The 19,249-nt window shown below is 38.6% G+C and overlaps 1 protein-coding gene across 3 annotated transcripts in view; it reads right to left on the minus strand.

Annotated features, from left to right (window-relative positions):
- Positions 1-19,249, minus strand: part of LOC134639189 (dmX-like protein 1) — a 62,204-nt gene that overhangs the window by 35,970 nt on the left and 6,985 nt on the right. For all 3 annotated transcript variants that reach the window (XM_063490293.1, XM_063490294.1, XM_063490292.1), the window contains exons 5-20: positions 18,772-18,850; positions 18,440-18,584; positions 18,060-18,126; positions 17,671-17,855; positions 15,249-15,456; positions 12,735-12,906; positions 11,934-12,110; positions 11,562-11,797; positions 9,196-9,913; positions 8,670-8,791; positions 8,157-8,246; positions 7,651-7,753; positions 7,434-7,553; positions 6,749-6,967; positions 3,992-5,256; positions 1,374-1,626 (exon numbers count right to left, since the gene is read on the minus strand). In XM_063490293.1, the coding sequence (XP_063346363.1) occupies positions 1,374-1,626; positions 3,992-5,256; positions 6,749-6,967; positions 7,434-7,553; positions 7,651-7,753; positions 8,157-8,246; positions 8,670-8,791; positions 9,196-9,913; positions 11,562-11,797; positions 11,934-12,110; positions 12,735-12,906; positions 15,249-15,456; positions 17,671-17,855; positions 18,060-18,126; positions 18,440-18,584; positions 18,772-18,850 (4,159 nt within the window). The remainder of the gene's footprint in view (positions 1-1,373; positions 1,627-3,991; positions 5,257-6,748; positions 6,968-7,433; positions 7,554-7,650; positions 7,754-8,156; positions 8,247-8,669; positions 8,792-9,195; positions 9,914-11,561; positions 11,798-11,933; positions 12,111-12,734; positions 12,907-15,248; positions 15,457-17,670; positions 17,856-18,059; positions 18,127-18,439; positions 18,585-18,771; positions 18,851-19,249) is intronic.

Raw genomic sequence — 19,249 nt, forward strand, 5'->3', positions numbered from 1 at the left:
TTATTTTCTGTTCACTGCCAACAGAGCATCCATAATGCTGTTTATAGAAAATATCAAAGAAATCAGTGACATCCTGATTATTAGTGGACTTATACTATCACAGAACATCTGTGTTTGATGAAGTATGTTATGTTATTAGCTGTGGAACATTTACTTTGAATCAGGTCACAGATGACTTCTGCAATCATTACATAGAGGTCCCAAGGTAAACGGCAAATGGACTGGTTCTTTTATAGCACTTTGCTTTTCTACTTGAGCACTCAACGAGCTTTAGACAACAAGTCTCAAATAATAATATTAGACTTGTGTGAATAAGGCTTCAGTCTTAGTCGTGAAATGCTTTCACCTGCAGAGTGCCAGGTCAACAAAGGAAAACAAAAAGGCAAAAACAGCAGCAAAAAATAGAAAAACAAAAAAGCCTGGGCTTATGCTTTTGTACCCATGGTGCAGAGTGTTTTCACCAAGTCTTCTTGTTCTTCTGCTTTCAGTTGCTCCCTGTCCCTTGCATCGTCTTCTATCACACCAGCCTTCTACATCTCGTCCTTCATTACATCCATAACCTTCTCTTTTCCTGCTGCCTGGCAGCTCCATATTTAACATCCCTTTGCCTAATATATCCACTATCCCTGCTCTGCACACATCCCAGCCATATCAATCTTGCATTTAACATATTTTTGCATGAGTTTCAGTAATTTCACTTCAACTTGTGAAATGAATTTAATACTTTATTTCTATGTTTTTGCAGGATTTGACTCCAAAACTAGACATCTGACATTTTACCAGTATTTAATTAATTACTGAATTTATGTACAGTGGTCCCTCGTTTATCGCGGGAGTTACATTCTAAAAATAACCCGCGATAAGTGAAATCCGCGAAGTAGCCAGCTTTACTTTTTTACAATTATTATAGATGTTTTAAGGCTGTAAAACCCCTCACTGCACACTTAATACACTTTTCTCAGACAGGCATGAACATTTTCACACTTTTCTCTCTTGTTTAAAAACCCTCAAAGTTCAAACCTTCGTAGAAAAATAAGTCCAGTATTATAGAATGAAACCAAAGTTGGGGAAAAAACTTACAAACACAAAATACAGCACTTCTGAGTCACACTGCTAGCGATCGAAGATTTATATAAATGTGACAAGCTGAACGCATTCTGTACTGTACAGGAGACACGGCACGGAGGAGACTGAATGACAAATGGTCTACAGCCAATCAGGACGCAGAACACAACGCACTGTAAAAAAAAAAAAAAAAAAAAAGCATGCAAAATTGCACAGAAAAAATCCACGAAACAGCGACGCCACGAAAGGTGAACCGCGTTATAGCGAGGGACCACTGTATTCTTAAATCACGTGCTGTATGTACCCACCAGGTTTTGGTGTGTCGTCATCAGCTCCTAGAAGGGCGTAAAGAGGCAGTGGAGGGACGGAGCTTATCTCTGTGTAGTCGGAGGAGTTCTCTGCTTTGCTGAACATCTTCTGATCCGTGGCTGTGCTGCCCCCAACACTGATGGTTCGAGACCGCACACGTTTTTCGGGACTGGTGGAACTGTCTTGAAGTGTTACGATTTCTCCAGCAATGCATTTCACGAGATGGGAGAGGATAGCTTTGGCACGGTGAACCTGAAGACAGATGAATGATGTCAACATAATAAATCAGAATACATTTCATATTTTGTTCAGCAACCACAACAAAAGCAGCTTTTGGAAATTTTCATGGCTTTTAACTGTATCGGTCCACCTTACTACAGCTTAAGCTATTGTGAAAATCAGACCGCTATTATTAAAAGGTTTTTTTTTTTTAAATAAAATATTAAACAGCCCATAAATAATGCTTCTTTGGTGCTTCAAACATATTGTAGCGATACCAAATAGCAGCTGTTGGCATGTACTGATTATACAGTGGATGAGTGACATTAGTGCAAACATTTTTACTCAGCACTTAGTTCTGTCAAGAAATGTCAAGAAACCACACCTGAAGCTCCATTAGCTGAAGCAAGACGCAGGTAACTGGAAGCCAGCTACTTAATACTTCAATCCAATTTAGTCGAACACATCATCGACAAACGCATCCTGTGTACTCACGCAGGGTTTAAAGAGGGATCTGAATTGGCATTCGAGGTCCTTCAATTACTGAGTAATTAGATTTGACCGGAAGTTTAATACAAAATGAGCTCAGGTTTCATATCCTGCAGTTCGCTGGTCCTTTTAGCTGATGCCACACAGAGCCATTGATTAAGTAACTTACTCAATGGCTCTGATGTAATAGAGATATTGGATGAGAAATTTGATCTGTACATGACAAGTTATCTGGATATTCCACACACTAAAATGTTTTTGAGTTTTTACAAATGAAAAGACAATAAACAATTAAAAACAATTTAAAGTTTACACTGGAAAGTAAGTGGGTAGTTTGCTCTGTTGTGGTTTAGTTTATAGTGACTGCCTATGTTGAACTACTGCAGTGTGGACTGTGGAATCCTTTAGGTCCCGGGTAGCAACAGAGACAGCGAGAGAGATACGCTAATCAATTCTGAATTGAAATTAATGACATAATTTTATAAGAGCAGAGTTAATGGTAGAAGTACAACGTCCAGGAAAAAAAATAAAAACTCTTAAAACTTTGTGTGCAAAGTCAAACTTTTATGGAAAACTTTCAGTATTGCTGTTGAATAACAGGACTTGCATCTACAGTAGAAGCTGTTAGAAATTTGAATTTAAGATGATGTTCTTTAGTAACAATTGTAAAGATATACCATTATACAAATTTTATAACAGATAAGAGTTGGAAAGCAGCCAAAAAGCACATGTAACATGGGTGTATATTGTAGAATGGAGTTGGCTAAACCTACAAAGACCAGAAATGTTAGACTGATGGACTTTCAACAAAGCTGTAATGTTTATCTTTAAGCTCTGCTTGTTTAAACTAAGGTCAGAATTGTATCCTAAAGTGGGGTATGCTCATTCGTATACCTTTTATTTTCATTGTAACATTGTCCAAATGGAGGTCTGTAACATAAAGATAAATCATCTGACACTGTGTGTTTAATTTCTTCCTTGATAAATACAAAAATGGAAATACTCCATCAATAATAAATCAGCTTTGGATGGCAGGAGATATGGGAAAAAATGAAAAGACAAAGATAAAGAAACAGAGGAGTTGACAGAGATGAAAAAGGGTGACCACCCTGTGCTGTTCAACACAAACAACAACTTACCTGATTTTATTCACACAATGTTGGCCTAATTACTGCAATTGTTCTATAACTGCAAAAGAACCTATAGCATCAACTAAAGTAAATTTGGCAAGATTATACTGTCCTAATGTTATTAAAAAAAAAAAAATCTAACTTCAAACACAAAGATGGACTAAAGAACATATACAAGTTTACTACATTATTTTTAGTTGGAAAACACTGTCATGGGAGGAAAAAAAAGAGGAAGGAATAAATAAATACTAATACGAATGGAAAAAAAAAAAGATTTAAGAGTAAAGAAGATAGAGAGAGAAATAGACAGAATGTAATCTTGAAGACTGAAAGAAAACAGGAAATGAGAGACGGGGAGCAGGATATTGAAAGCAGAGACACACAGAAAAGGAGGCTGGAAGAAAGAACACAGTGGACAAAGGAAAAAAGACAAGAGCACACAAGCAAAAACATCTGATAATACACAAATAGATCAGACACATACACACGCAGGTCCACAAGTATTTAGATAATGACATTTTTTTGTAGTTTTGCCACCACCGTGGATTTCAAATCAAAGAATCAAGATGTGACTGAAGAGCAGACTTTCAGCTTGAATTCAAGTATTACAATATACAAAAGTAATACATTAACTGTTCAGGAATTAGAGCCATTTTTACACACAATCCCTCTCATTTTAGAAGCTCAAAAGTAATTGGAGACTAGACTTACACTTAAAAACAGCCTATTACTGCTAAAGACTGAGTACAAAAAGTAATTGAGTAATTTATTTAACTTACCTTCCCTAGGTCCATAAGCTCTAGCAACTGTACAGGGTGGTATTGGGGTAGAGTTGGAAAAAGTTGGTGAGCTGCTTCAAAAAGACCAGAATCTTCCATTTCTACAGGTAAGTCATAAGCGGTTTTCTTCCCACTGAGCTTCTGAGCCAGACTCGTCATTGATCTTGTCAGGGTCTTTTTGGGAAGAGTCAGTGAAGAAGTGGGGGCCCCAGGGCTGAGACCCTCCTCCTGGCACTGTCTGACAGCTGAGATTATGGATGAAACACTGCTGCTGATGTCTTTGTCCTGGGCAACTGTGACAGTCGGTTTGGGTGGTGCTGGAGGCTGCCACTGAGAGTACACGTGCATTTCACACTCCATGCCGACTACCAAGATTCCATCTCGTACCCAGGACAGGGAGACTGGGATAGGTGGTGAGCCTTCGACAGAGGAGAACAGACTGACCGATCGAAGCAGAACCAGGCGAGACAAGCTTTGGTCTCTATTAGCATCAGAAGACACTCCCAGATCTGGAGGCTTTCCAGACAGACGACCATACATATATATCTTTGTCCCAATGCCAACTGTCAGAATGTGTGATCCATCCTCCTGGGAAACCCAGTCCAAGTGAACCAGACTCTTACCAGTAGAACCAAGACAGTTCTCGTTTCGTATGGATAAATCCATGTTACTTGGAATGCTGGCACTTGCAGTGGTACTACTACTTAAAGGATAGCTGGACATGGAGTCTGTATTGTCCAATACTATGGTCTGCTCCAGAATCCACTGCGAACCACCAGTGGACTCGCACTGAAAGATGCCAATGTGGACCAGCGGCTCTCGAGTGCTTGCATTAGGGCTGTGAATGGGTTTTGGGCTATGCGGCACATTAAGGGTCGGGGTCAGGTGGGTGTTGGTGGTGCTGTAGTTTACAAATGGGGAAGATGCAGAGGCAGGGGGAGAAGTCAGAGGTCCATGAGCATTCAGATGAGGAGATAGGTTCAGAGGTGTGCTAGGCATCTGCTTGTAGGCAACTGCAAACCGTCCAGCGTGACAGCAGCTGACCTCAATGGGCCGGCCTGGCACACTTACTGCGCTGCTGCTGGGAAGTTTTTCCTCCACCAGGAGAGGCCACTCCTCCCACTGGTACACCAAGTTGTCCACAGTGGGGGGTTCTGTTGTCATGACATTACACCTCCAGAAGCGCACCTTACCATCAGAACAGGAAGTAGCAAGGAGATAAGGCACGTGGCCGGCTGGAAGAGAACATGACGCACTCAGGTGACCTGAGAAGCAAAGCAATGCACCATTAGCAAAGAAAGATTTGAACTATAATATCATTAAGAGTTTAATTTCTGTGATTTATTCAATTTTGAAGACATTTGGCAGATATATAAAAAAAAATACAATGTAAAATGTAAACGAAACAAAAGATTGCCTTCGTCTATTCTTATGTTTCATTCCAATAATGTTAGAAGCAGCTTTTTACTCAGGCCTCTTTCAGCCATACACGCTTTTTTTTCCTGTCTCACTGTGCACCCTGCTCATTTTTATCTTAACAGTGTTGCCACAATCTTACCACCTTTGACCTAAAAACCATTTATGTACCATGTTCAACACAGAACAAGCCTGAATGCATTCTTTCATATTAAGGTGCAAGTACACACTAAATTATAAGTCAGTTCACAAAAATACACCACTGCCTTGATAAATAACCTAAAGAAAAATAAAGAGAAAAAATAAATCCAATACACTTTTTGCATGAAGCACCCTCTTTTAGACTGTCTTAGGTTCTCACTATATCCAAACTAATCTTATAGAAGCATTAAACCACTTCATTTGTGAAAAGAAAATAAGTGTACATGATAAATTGATTTAAGCGCAGGAGAAAGCAAAGTCACAATCAGGTATTTCCACACTCTAGCACCAACAATGGACCATAAACATCACACTGAGTGGAAGAGACACAGTGGTTGGTGGTTTACACCGCCTCATTAAAATCATTAACAACTCAACTTCAAGGGGAATTCTTTACATGATGCAGACAGAGCCTGCGATACCACAGGTCAGATCAAACACTAATAATTATCAACTGAGTTCTGATGGCAATCTGAGTTTGTTGGTAGCTTTCAGCTGTTTTCTTTTTTAAGTGTTTTTCTGTGATTCTTACATTCCACTCATAACATTTTTCATCAATTCATAATCGCATGTCACAACAGAGGCAATGTCATTAATTACTTATAATAAATCATCCCCAATACAAGGACATTGATGGAGAAATAAAAGGAAACTATGATGTGCACTTTACTTCAGACGGGTAAGATGTCATTTATACGCAACGGTTTAATAATTTTTGATGGGTTTACTCAAGAGTGTGTATGGATGTTGTCCCATGACTACATATAGCATATAGACTACATATTAGCTTTCTCTAAATATCAAAATTGAACCATCCCGTTAGGAAAATGCTACACAAACTGTTACGTCTCGCTTACTGTACTGACAAGTCTTGCCAATAAAAAAATGCTAAGTACTGCACCGATTGTGTGGAGGGTATGTCTGAATAATTTCATGTGATTTCATGATATTTCATAAGATTTAATGCCTAAAATGACTTTAGTGAGTAACTTCTTCCATCATTAGCTAGCCGATCAATTATTTAGAGTTTAGGTTCAAGCTGCAACATTGAACCTTAGCATGCATCAATATGCATAAGGAAACAAAGTGGTTTTGCTTTGCGTCCTTGGAATAAGAATGCGTGTCCTCATTGTCCCTCACCTGCCGAGGGAGTAACACTGATGGCTTCCACTCCTGCTGGAAGAGCCAGCTCTTGGCTGTACAGCCTGTGTGTTGTGAGGCTGAGACGACAGGCACTCTGCAGATTGGAAGTGCAGGATTTACTCTTTTGAGTTACTGGAGAACTGGGTGCGTCATAGACAAACTGAGAGCCGTTCAAGGGAGAAGTCGTGGTGAGATCCTTATGAGCTGTAGTCTCCACTGTGGGGATACAAAAAAAAGGGAATATGTTTAGAAAAGTTAGGCTTGGTCAAATCCATTCACCATTACTACACTGCATCAGAGTCATTATTTGAAAAATCTATAAAAAAAAAATCTTTCAACAGATGAATCACCATCTGGCTGAAGCACACTGTGATACTGGAGGTCTCTTTCAATCATTAGAGATACTGTTAATAATTTCACAACTTTTACACAGCAGACTTGTAATAAAGATTGCAAGGGAGACAAATCTGGACTTGGAACTTAAAAAATGCAAGGCATCTACAGTGATAAAGTCATTACTTAGTTACTAATTATAATTTTGCAATGCTTTCAGCTCTTTTAACCCTTAAAATTGTCCTTTAAGGTCTGCAATCATTTATTTTGGCTAAGGATTAAACAGGATGGCAGAAAACCTCTCTTACATCACACAACTTTTAGGGTGTATGAGTGTATAAGTACCCACCCATAGTGACAGGTCGAGCAGCAAGATGGAGATGCCACATGTGGAGCAGTGAGCGACCTGTTGGGCTTAATTCTACCACCACCAGAAAAAAGCGGGCTGAGAAGGCTGGTTTACTGGAGGCTGCAGGGGGGAAAAACCCACACAGTGATTTTTTTAATGAAAGGTGCAAGCAGCTGCTATTAAATACTGGCATGAAAACTAGGAAAATTGGTTTTACCCATGCGAGGAGAGTCTGGAGTTTCGTGTATGCTCTCCGTTTTCTCAGTGCCAAGAATCAGATGTTCCTCAAAAACATGCAGGAGCTGTGTCTCCTTCCCCTGCTGCAGAGAACAGCAGCAGATATTGTCAAACTACATCAGAAGTAGACTCTGAACATCATTTTCTGTCTACACACTGACATAGACACAGGCTGTATTAATAGTACATGCACAAAGACACACACACCCTAAGGAGACGAGGGAGGGTTTTTTTTTTTTTTCCTTTTATTTTTGTGGTTGACCTTTCAGCGACTCAGGCCACTGCAGAATGCTTCATGCCACAAATGGTTTGCAAGTCAACAATGGGGTTTTTTTTGTTTTGTTTTCAGGGGAAAACCTTCAAAGATTTCTGACAATGTCTGTCTACTGTTAGATGAGACAATCAGAAAGTCCCCAAACAAAGGAGGTTGAACTTTGTTTAGGGTGAGAAAACAACTCAGTTCTCTTGGACTCCATGTATACTTACAAAGTCAGTAATGGCATCCAGTTCGATAATACACCCTGGTTTTGCTGTGGACTGCTGACTGATGATGTTGAAAACCTCCCCAACATATTTCTGAAAGGTGACAAACACACACAAAAAATTATCTGCATACATTTATAAATTAGTATTACAGTTTAAATAAGCAAGCAAATTATTTTACCAATTTGAAAATCACTTAACATCTTGTAACTGACAGCTAACAGGTGGCATAGTAAATGCAATAAAAGAAATGCAAAAAAAAACCCCATTTATATAACTATTTCTCCTCTTCTTGCTGCATACTACTTTTTTGTTCTGAGTTTTAAATGTTTCACTGCAATTAATGTTTCATGTTATATAATTTCGCCTGCAGTCATTTTTCTCCACCAAGTCATCTCAGGCCAACACTAGTAATAACAAATTGGCAAGACAGTGACGCACATTATTTGACAGATTCTATAAACGGCTGAGTGTTGCTATTAATGTGCATGAAAATTGTCAGGCTTGATCACTTACTGATATTTCCGGATTGGAGAGCTCACTCAGAAGTTTCTTAGCCTCAATGACAGCCTGGTAAAGCCTGAGTGATTGGCCATCACTTGCCACGAAGCAGGCACTGGGAGAGTTACAGTACAAACCTAAAAAGAAAAACAATTGAAAGTTACCACTGTTATGCTTGTTTTTTCTAAATAAATATGTCAAGCATGTCAAGCGAACACTACTGAGATTTAACATTCACTCCTGTTGAATTCAGAAAACCTGAAGTCATTTGGTAAAGTAAGTTGCTTTTGTACATTTATCTACAATGCACAGTAGATGTGTCAAGTGGACTAATAACCACACATGGAGACTCGTCTCCGACCTACTCTTATTTGGACATAGTTAACTATATAGAAAACAATAACAATAAACAATCCCTCACATCAATCAACCCCCCCAAACAAAAAACAAAAACACCAAACCAAAACAAACAAACAAAAATCTCATTACTGCCTTTTTGCTAAAGTACTTAGCAATCTGACCAATAATAATATTTTCTCACCTAAACAGCTGCTGGGAATGAGCGTGGGCAGCCAGGCTACATTAGCAAATGCTGATGCATGGAGAGAATTGATTCTAGCAAGCTCCGAGACCCCGCCTGACAACGACAGCGGGCCGACAGGGTCCACTCTCCATAAAATAAGCTCACTGTAGATCGCGTTGGGATCCTGGGAAACCATACCCAGGGACACTCGCATGGGTCGTGACCCACGAGATAGAGATGCAGAATGAGAAAAACCAGAGGAGGAGGCCTCTGGAGGAACCAAGATGCTGTCTGCCTCTGGCGTCCTCAAGGCATTGTGGTGTGAGGTGGTGAGGAGAAGAGGGAGCAGTGAGTGACAGGCCAGGTCATTGAGGTGAAAGCGGTGACCACAGTACCGTGACTTGTGAGAGACACTGAGCACAGTCGAGAAAGCAGAGTCCTCTGCAAAGCTGACTGCCCACTGGTTTAAAGAGCCATCAGCATGTTTGGAGATCATAAGGACATTGGGGGTGAATATGCTTAATCGAAGACTACTGCTGGGTGCAGATTTTCCTTGACCTCCGTAGCTTATTAGAGCAGATTTGGCTTGAGGTAATGTGCTCCCAGGTGGTCGCTGTCTGCCATGTTGGATAGCTAGATCCACGTTCTTGTTGCAGGCATACATTACCACACTTTGGCTCAGGGAGATGGCGTCACCTGCGGGGAACGCTACAGGAATGCGGGATGCAAACGACACCTGAGACAGAAAGAGATGTCATAGCAATGTAATCAAAAGTGACTGTAATTTACAGCTCAGATTTAAATAGGAGGACTAATTAAACTAATTAAAACAGCCAGGCCTAAAAAATGAATGCCAATGAAACCTGAGATACGGTTTTGTGCCTGAATGACCAGATTCTCTGTCCTCATTATTTTTACTGCTCATAAAAATGCACTAGGGCATGTCTGAATTTAATATGAAGTCACAGACAATTACAATATATTTGTGTGAATCGCCAGATGAGAAGACATTAGAACAAATACACCATCACAACTGTCAAAATAAATCACAACCTTACTCTGATGATAAATTAATGATTTTCCCACAAAGCACTTTCTGAAATTCTGAATAAAAACAAATAACCAAATAGAAAACTGTTTAATCTAAAGTTTAAAGTTATATTTTGAGCAGAATATAGTTTCCTTTGATTCACTGTAGGGCTACAGGATTATGGTCAAATGATTAACAATTATTTTTATCAATATTGAGATCACGGTTATTTATCAGGGTTATTTATTGATTATAGTGGGAAAAAAAGGTTTTAATTACAATTTTCATTAAACATAAACTTGCTTTTATGTTGTGCAATATTTCCACTAATGTAAAATCTTTGCTTAAAAATAATACTGAACTTCCTCATTGACCTAAATTAAGTAAATCTCTTAGAAGAAAAATTAAGTCTTTCACCCCATCGATTGTACCTGCATGATTGATGTTAATAAAACTTAGCAGCAAATGTTTTGCATATGGTGTAGGTTTTACCAGTCTAGAAAAATAATTCCAGAATAGATAACAGCAGCATGTTGGCCAATTTTACAAAGCCTTTGTTATTCACTGTGTTTACTGGACACTTATCTCTGCCCAAATAAAATGTGATTGGATGGATGATTTTAGTGCGTCTTTGGGAGCTAGATGGTTATGCAGATGTGGTGTACAGACTTGCTTTTATAAATGTCTCAGATGAGGTTGAATGACACACGCTGGCAACATCTGCATTGTTTTTCTTAGCCTTCATGCATTAATAATACTGCAGTTTTTGGCGTGTTTTCAGGAGGCTGAATATAAGTTAGTAGTCTTGCCTTACAGAATAGTCAACCCTACAGCACTTTTTGCAGATGATTTCTTTATAGTTAACGTTACTTGTGCCAAATCAGAAGTACTTCCAAACAACGGATGACGACCCACTTTGAGGGACAAGCTCTTCACCTTCTGTTGTGCTAGACATTTAAATTTTGTAGTATCTGTATTTTTAACAAAGAGTTTCTTATTCAGACCAATCAAGAAAATTTCAAGCTTGCATGGGGGAGGAACTGACAGATGCAGGCACACTATTAGGTCCTGATCAAGGGGGTGCTTGACTTGTTTTTACTTTGTGTTCTTTTGGAAGAACATGCATTTTCAATAACAGTTATTTATGTTCATTTATTTATTATACAGAAAAATCCATACTGAGATTCAATTAAGACCAATTGTGCAGCTAACTGTGCAGTTTCTCTGTGTATCAACCTCTGAAATAAGACTATAAAAGATAAAGAGGAAAGAAACTGGAGGAATACTTTTTCTCGTGAAACAAACAGAATGAATGTACAACTGTTTTATATAAAGAACAACAGCAGCAAAGTACCTGAGCTTGTCTGAACATGCCTGGGTGGTATTCATCTAACCAGTCCACATGCCAGACCAACAAAGAGCCATCCATGGGATGAATACTGAACAGCATGTCGGCCCCTTTATTCCACTCCTCTAACAGCACATCCACCTGGTGCTCCACTGCTGCCAGAGGCAGCTCCACAGTTCCTGGCCCTTGGGGTTCACTTGGTCTGTTCTCCTCTTCTTCAAAGTCATCTTCATTTTCAGGTTCTGGAAAAGAATACAAATCATGGTAACCAAACAATATGTTAAATTCCATCTAGAAGGTTAGACTTTAACTGTCACTGTTATTACAGCTTCACATGCACACACCCATTACTGACTCATCCAAATCATTTCTCTCTACCTTCATTGGAGCACTCGTTCTGTTGCTCTACACTACTTCGAAGCTGCTGCAGAAAGACTTCCATGGCTAAAGTAAAGTGAAGCTCTTTGTTGTTGAGCCAGTGGACAGAAAATGGGCCTCCTGGTTCCTCATCATCCACAGCGTTCATAGAGGAGATGGAGGGCAACAGGGGAATGTCTGTGAAACATACAAGAAGTTATAAGCTGTTAAACATTTAGAAAAAAATATGAATAAATAACAACAACAACAAAATATACATTAGACCGGGCTGCTGACATGCAGGACAAAAATATATCTGCTGGAGCAAATTAACTTTCATGAATGTAAGCTTGGTTTAGTATCCTAAAACATAATCCAAGCATACAAATCCTGTAGGACTTCTCAGCCTGAAGGCTGAAAGAGTCTACATGATTTTATCCTAATTCAGGTCAAATTAAGCTACCCAACTAAAACAGAGAGGAAGAAAATGAAATCCTCACAGTTACTCTGAACAGCTCTCACTGAGCACAAGCTCACTGGAATGTTAAAGAAACAACCTCAGGCAATCTGCAAAATTAATGGTATTTTTGCCAAGAGGTTAAGACTTCTGACTTCCAGCTGAGTTAACCATCCATGTACTCTGTATAGTTCAGGAATAGCAAATGATGTGCTTTAGTTCATTTGTCTTTATCAAGAACTTTATGTCATGTTAAAGCTTTAGTTCTTCAATATGTTGTGAGATTTCTTTTGGTATTTAACAAAATACCAGTGATGGGGATCAACAGGATTATTAAGTAGTTTCAGAGTGTGTTCAAGTCAAACCTGTGGCTGGGTTGATGCTGGCAGCAATGTGAAAGTGGCAGAGAGCATTGGCATGGGGCATGTTATTGCTGCTCTTCTTGTGGTTATAGTGTCCACTTTGAAGGTGAGGCAGGCCGCTGGTCCACGATAGCTGAGGTATGTCCCGATAGTGCCGCGATTCTTGAAAATCCAGCTGTGCAGGAAACAAGTATGATTATTATGAAGTATTGCTCAAATGTCAATTTAATATTTTATGACTGCAGACATCGTCTGTGCCATCCAAATGCATAATACTAAATGTGGGAGGCACTAAAATATTACATTAACCTGTAGAAATGTGGAACTATTTAAATAAGATTAAAAAGAGGAAAATGAAACACCATTGTTCCCTGTTGCCTTTTCAGGCAGAAACAACAATACAGATTGAGCTTGCCTTTTGGAGGTTGATGTGAATTAATCAACTTGTGTCGACTAACAAACCTCTCCAGCTCTCATCCCAGTCTGCGCTAAGCTACTCTGCTTTGGTTAACAGGTGGTCCCCTCAGGGTGGGATTTTAATTTATGGGTATTGATGTTTAAACTGCATTTAAGTGAAGTGCCCAATTTGTCTTAAAACAGAGCAACAAGGAGCTGGCAACATGGAGGAGTGGCTGTCACAGAGAGTGTATAGAAGAAAGTTTAAAGTTTATTTGGTATTTAGGTTATGTAATTTGGACTTTGCTTTGCTGTCTCACAGTAGACTGCAGCTAAATGCTCCAATTGAAAACAAGTCTCACAGGATGACAAACAATAATTTAAAAGCAGAGTTTCTTTAACCAAATATGTGATTGTATCTAGACTCACAGGTGCAAAATGAGTAAGATAAAACGAGCTGTAAACCTGCAGGTTTTGAGATTTCTTCACCCACAATGAGAATTATGACGACCACAAGTAAACTCACCATTAAAAAGACATGACAAAGCAGGTACAAATACTTTTAAATGAAATCCCATAACCTTGCCTCCTCCAGATGTTCTCAAATAATAACTTATTCAGAATATTGGGGCTTAATTAACTGCACTGATTTGCAAGAACATTTCCTGGGATTTCTAATGAATAATTCCATACAGGTACTCTTACAGACTCTCCTTTGGCACAGCAGAGAAATCTGCGTATCCATTTTTTTTGTAATCCAATATGCCACAAGCTTTTCAAGCACTGGTGACACCCACAACTTTCCAAAGATAAAATGAATGTTGGTTAGGATGTTGCGAACAAGCTGGGTCACTTAAAACAGAACACACCAGTATTGCAAACACAAACATGCGCCAGAGAACTGAAAAAGATTAAACACTGATCAAAAGTCAGAGGTATAATTTTAAGGTATCGTACACATTACAAAAAGGCAGACAGTTTCAAAAACCTTCATGTCTGAGACCATTAATTTTTCCTTTTAACTGTACCAAACCTCTGTTGCTCTCTATCTACCTTCTCAAAGTTGTTTTAAAATTTCTCAGTGCCTCTTTGTTCTTTTACTCTCATCCCTAAAGTATCACTGTGCAATACATAAAAATACAATAGCTTGGAAATTATTTCTGCAGAAATAAGGGGAAACCACAAATCATATCATCTGTACCATCTATTTCCAACTACACAGGAAATTACAACTTATTTCTTTTTGCATGTTGTATACAAACTAGAGAGTGATACAGCTTTACAAATAATACTTCCGATACGGACAAGTTATACCCAAAAAGCACAAAGTTTCCGATGCAACAGTGTGATGAAATGAAATGAAATTTCTGCAGCCAGTGTAACACTCTGTCAGATTATCATTTCAAAGCAAAAAGGAAAGAAAGCATGACATCTGAACACCTGATGTAGTGCATATATGGGAGTATCTAGGGAAGTCATGAACAACACTGATGATCAGTTCGCAGCTTTTGTTCACTGTTATTAAGATATAATAATTTACACAAAATGATGTGAGGTCCTTTTAAATATTCAGTTCATCCTAATTATTATTATCACTTAAGAAAAAATAAAACACTGACATACAAGTCTTATTATGCAATGCTAGACTTAAAGTTGGCGTATAAAGAGAAATTCTTCAGATCAAATAAAGCACCATAAAAATCATGTGTTTTACTTGTGTTAGTAAACTATATTTAAACTGACCACTTGGAACATTTTTAACTAGTGACTCACTAGCAAAGGGTCATGCCAAATTAAAAAAAAAATTAAACAATTGCACATTTTTTTGTTTATCGAAACAACAAATTGCATTTTTGTGTTTGATTTTAAATTTCGAGCCTGTGTGCAAATAGTATAGATTTTTACATTTCATGTGTTTTCAGTGATGTGTTGCTAAAAAGGCCTTGTTTTCTGCACTGGCATACAGCCACACTAACAAAAAGTGAACACCACTATGACTTAAACTGAAAATAAAGGTCAAATGCAGGAATGCTTAATTAGACTGCGTTAACTTTAGCAAAGTCCTGCTGATTATACTGAGTGTTTATTTTAAGCAGAAAAGTCAAAGTCATTGTGGCTTACTTCTTGTGAGGCTTGTCCATGTGTCTTCCCATTGCAGGTGTTTTTCTTTGAGAGGCCAGCAGAAGATTTAAGCGTTTCACTGTGTTGGCCAGAAGACTGGTTTTTATGGTGACCAGATAAGAGGCCGTCACCTGGCAACAGCGTCTCTGCCCACAGCCGACATACACTGTCCTTACAGCAGGTGAGCAGCACATTACACACTGCGCCCCTGTTAGGATATAGGAGGGAGAAAAAGAGAGTGATTAAAAAAAAAAAAAAAAAAAAAAAAAGTGTGCCAAGTTGTACTGACATTGACTGTAACTCTGCGGCTGAGGTTATTACTCAGCAGGTAAAGCTGTGAAATTAATGGAATTTTAATTTCAATTACAATTCCGTCTTACAATGATTATTACATCAAGATAACTGAGACAGAAATGATTATTTGCCTCAATCCATTTCACATTTGTGCTCTCGTTTTGCATTTCTGCCCCTTATTTTCACTTACTTTTGCCCCTAATAAAAAATTCACATTGTGACACCTTGCCAGCTCACATTTATTTATTTAATTCTTAAATTATAGCTGAAGTTCAGTTAAATCTCTTTAATTAAGATAACTGTGTTTTTCCTTTTTCAAAGTTCAGTGTAGTTTTCTTAAATTTAATTGTGTACGTAATTGTGTGGTTCTTCTGCTTGATGCCTGCAACAGGAGCACCAGATTGCTGCAATTCCCCTCCTGTGTGGAAGCCCTCTGAAGGTCACATACGATTACCAATATTATATAAAGCTATGAAACAATTTGGAATGTGCCAAATTGATTCAACCCACACCATCTGCAGGGCTCGCAAAATCGCTAGCCCGACGTCCCGGGGCTAGCGATTTTTCCAGTCGGGCTACCAAAATCTATCTCAGCCCTGCCCGTCGGGCTATCATAGGAAGGAAAAATATATGTCAGGGCTTTTGCATTCTTTCGAAAATGTAGCTGGGTAATTATGTCATTGGCATCGATGAGCCACTGTCAATATGTGACATATTGAAATCGCGTTTGAATTTGCGCTTGTTTTTTGCTTTCACTTTGCGATCGCGCGAACGATGTATAGAGAGCGGCAGCACTGATTGGTGAGTGATGATTAATTGCGCAGCAATTCCTCTGGCATCGTCTTATCACTCATTAGCTTACTATTCAGACATGACAAGTGAAATCTCCCACAGCAAGCTTAAACATGTGAGAGGTTGATTGCACAGAGAATCGCTGACCGTTATGCAAGTGCGTGTGTAAAAGCAGCAGGATTTAAGCCGATATTTTAGTTCTGCTCAGCCAAATAAGACAGGTCAGGGTGAAGAAGGGACAGCCAAAGAAAAGCCTACCACAAAACGGAAAAGTTATGACAAATCAGACTATGAGGCAAAAAAAAAAGCACAGCTTTTTTGGTTTCATGGACAAAAGAATTTCTGTGTCTGGAATATGACAAGCTAAATAACATGATGTTCTGCCAGGTGTGTTGTGAGTTTCATTCAATTTCTGAGTCGACAAGCGCCTTTGTTACTGGGACCAGTAATTTTAAGAAAGACCCCATCAGAACCCATGAGAAATGCAAGAAATGCATTATTGCCCAGTCTGCAATATCTTTCCCAGAACAAACAGCAATTGCAAAAACCATACTAAAAATAAACCAAGCACAAGAAGAAGTCCTGAAAAAGCTGTTTAGAACAGCGTACTATGTTGCAAAGAGTGAACTACCATTGGCAAAATTCAGCAGTCTTTGCAAACTTCAAAAAGCAAATGTCCTAGATCTTGGTTCCACTTACCTCTTACCAGTGACTCCAGTGGAAATGTCAGATTCAGAATCTGACACAGACTGATTCATGTTCTACACAGTTCTTACAAGTTCATAGAAATTTCTGTTCAATGAGAACCAAGTATTTGAGTTGATGATTGTAATTTTTATACAGTTGTTGTGATTTGTATTTTAACAATTTTTTGATTAATTTTTGTTTCCGTTACAATATTATACATTAAAGTATAATATTGTAACGGAAACAAAACGGGAAACAAAACATAAAAAAATTGCTCTCTTTTTTATTCGGGCTACTTAAATTTATTTTGGGCTACCAAAAATTGAAGAGTGCCGGCCCGAAGGGCTACCAGGGATTTTGAAATTTTGCGAGCCTTGATCTGTAATGACAGATTTTAAATAAACAAAGACACATATCAAACCTGTCCACAACAGGTTACCTCAAGCTGCTTTCTACTCCAATGTAAAGAAGATAAAGACCTAATATTTTTCAACCATCCTTTCAACCAGCTTGTTAACTTAGGCATTTTTTTTTCCTTTTGCCCAGCTGTGGAAGGTTAGGTCAAAATGACCTAACCTTCACAGAAAAGGAAGTTAAAGAAAAGGAAGTTAGAAAAGGCTAGGAGATGACAAATTAACAGTGTCTGTACCGTGGCATGTACTTGCTGGTCTTCCTCCAGGAGAAACCGGTGACAGAGCGGGGATGAGCCAGGTAGATAAAGGAGAAGGCCAGCTCTCCCTGGTCACTCATACTGGCTTCTGGAGGTGTAAAGAGTGTGGTAACACCCATTTTCCACTTACTGGTGCTGTACCAAACCTTTATTAGGCAATCATCCTGAAAAGAAGAGGCAATGAAGGATATAAGCGATACCATAGGTAGTTCTAACAAAAAACACACGACACCAGAAGGTAGAAGTTAATTGTTATCTACTAATTTCACATGAATCTACAGTGTTCAGTTTTTAAGTGTGATTTAACAAAGGGACACAATGATGACTTGCACACACTAGTTTGAATCCATACAGATTTGGCAACTTACCTGACCAGCTGTGGCAAAGAACTCACCGTCAGGAGAGAACTTCATTAAATTGACTGGAGAAGCAGTCCTTGAGATACAAAATAAAATTATATTCAACACTCCATGTCAATAATTTTAGACTTGAAGATATAAAATATATAATAAGTAATGTTTAGGACAAAATAAAATAGGTTTAAACAAATTGCAGCAGGACATGCACTCAATCAGATAACTGAGTGCATGTCCTGCTGCAGTCAGATTTGTATTGAATATAATGTTACAGAAAAATGTGCATTAGCTGATTTTATTTTAATGTCCATTTGGTGCTTACAAGATAAATGAAAATCCCAATTTTAAAGTCTTTGACTTGTTTGTGACTATTTTACAAACTCTGTTCTTACTTGCTCTGCCAGATACACCTCCAGGCAGAACGACAGTCTCTTATGGTCATTTCTGCCGGCTGCCCCCTTTCATCAGCTTCATCCTTTACTCCATCAACATTAGACCACAACTGCAGGCTACTAGAGCCTGTTAGGAGAGTGCAACCTGGACAGACAAACATATACAGATATGATCTTTCAGGACAGCTATCATCAAATTTCTGTTTAAAAGAAATTATTAAAAATTAATATTTTGCCAGACCTGTAGTACCACCCCAACACTTCTTTTTAAATCATAACTGTTTATCTTAATATGTCTGTGTTACTTTAAGAAAGAACAATGGTTAGAGTACCTGTAGGGTGCCATGCTAGGTTCCGTACCATAGACTGTAATACAAATTGACCAGTCTTCTGCCATTGGCAGTTCAATTTCTGTACAGGAAAAACAGAAAAAGGCAACATTCAAAACAAGTATTTCATGTTCTGGCAATTATGTTGGCTGAAACTTTGTGCAATAATTCCCTATTTGAATAAGCTCAGAAATAAATCAATTCCCTGTTTCGATGGTACATGTGTAACTATAGATGAAGCTTTAACAAGAGCTAACAGTGAACTTTCAGTTGAGTCACATGCAATCAGGCAACACGCACACACAGCATTGTAATGCCAGGGAACTTCTGCAATAAACGAAATACGGTTTGTAATTAAGATGTTGTAAATTCTTCTCATTTCTTGTGGCTATTCTTTGACTTCTCTAACAACAGCTCAGACAAAGCAAACGTCTTTACGGACTACAGCATAGAAAACAAAACAGTGAACATGACAATAATC

This window comes from Pelmatolapia mariae, linkage group LG12 (genome assembly GCF_036321145.2).
Source record: "Pelmatolapia mariae isolate MD_Pm_ZW linkage group LG12, Pm_UMD_F_2, whole genome shotgun sequence".
NCBI lineage: Eukaryota > Metazoa > Chordata > Actinopteri > Cichliformes > Cichlidae > Pelmatolapia > Pelmatolapia mariae.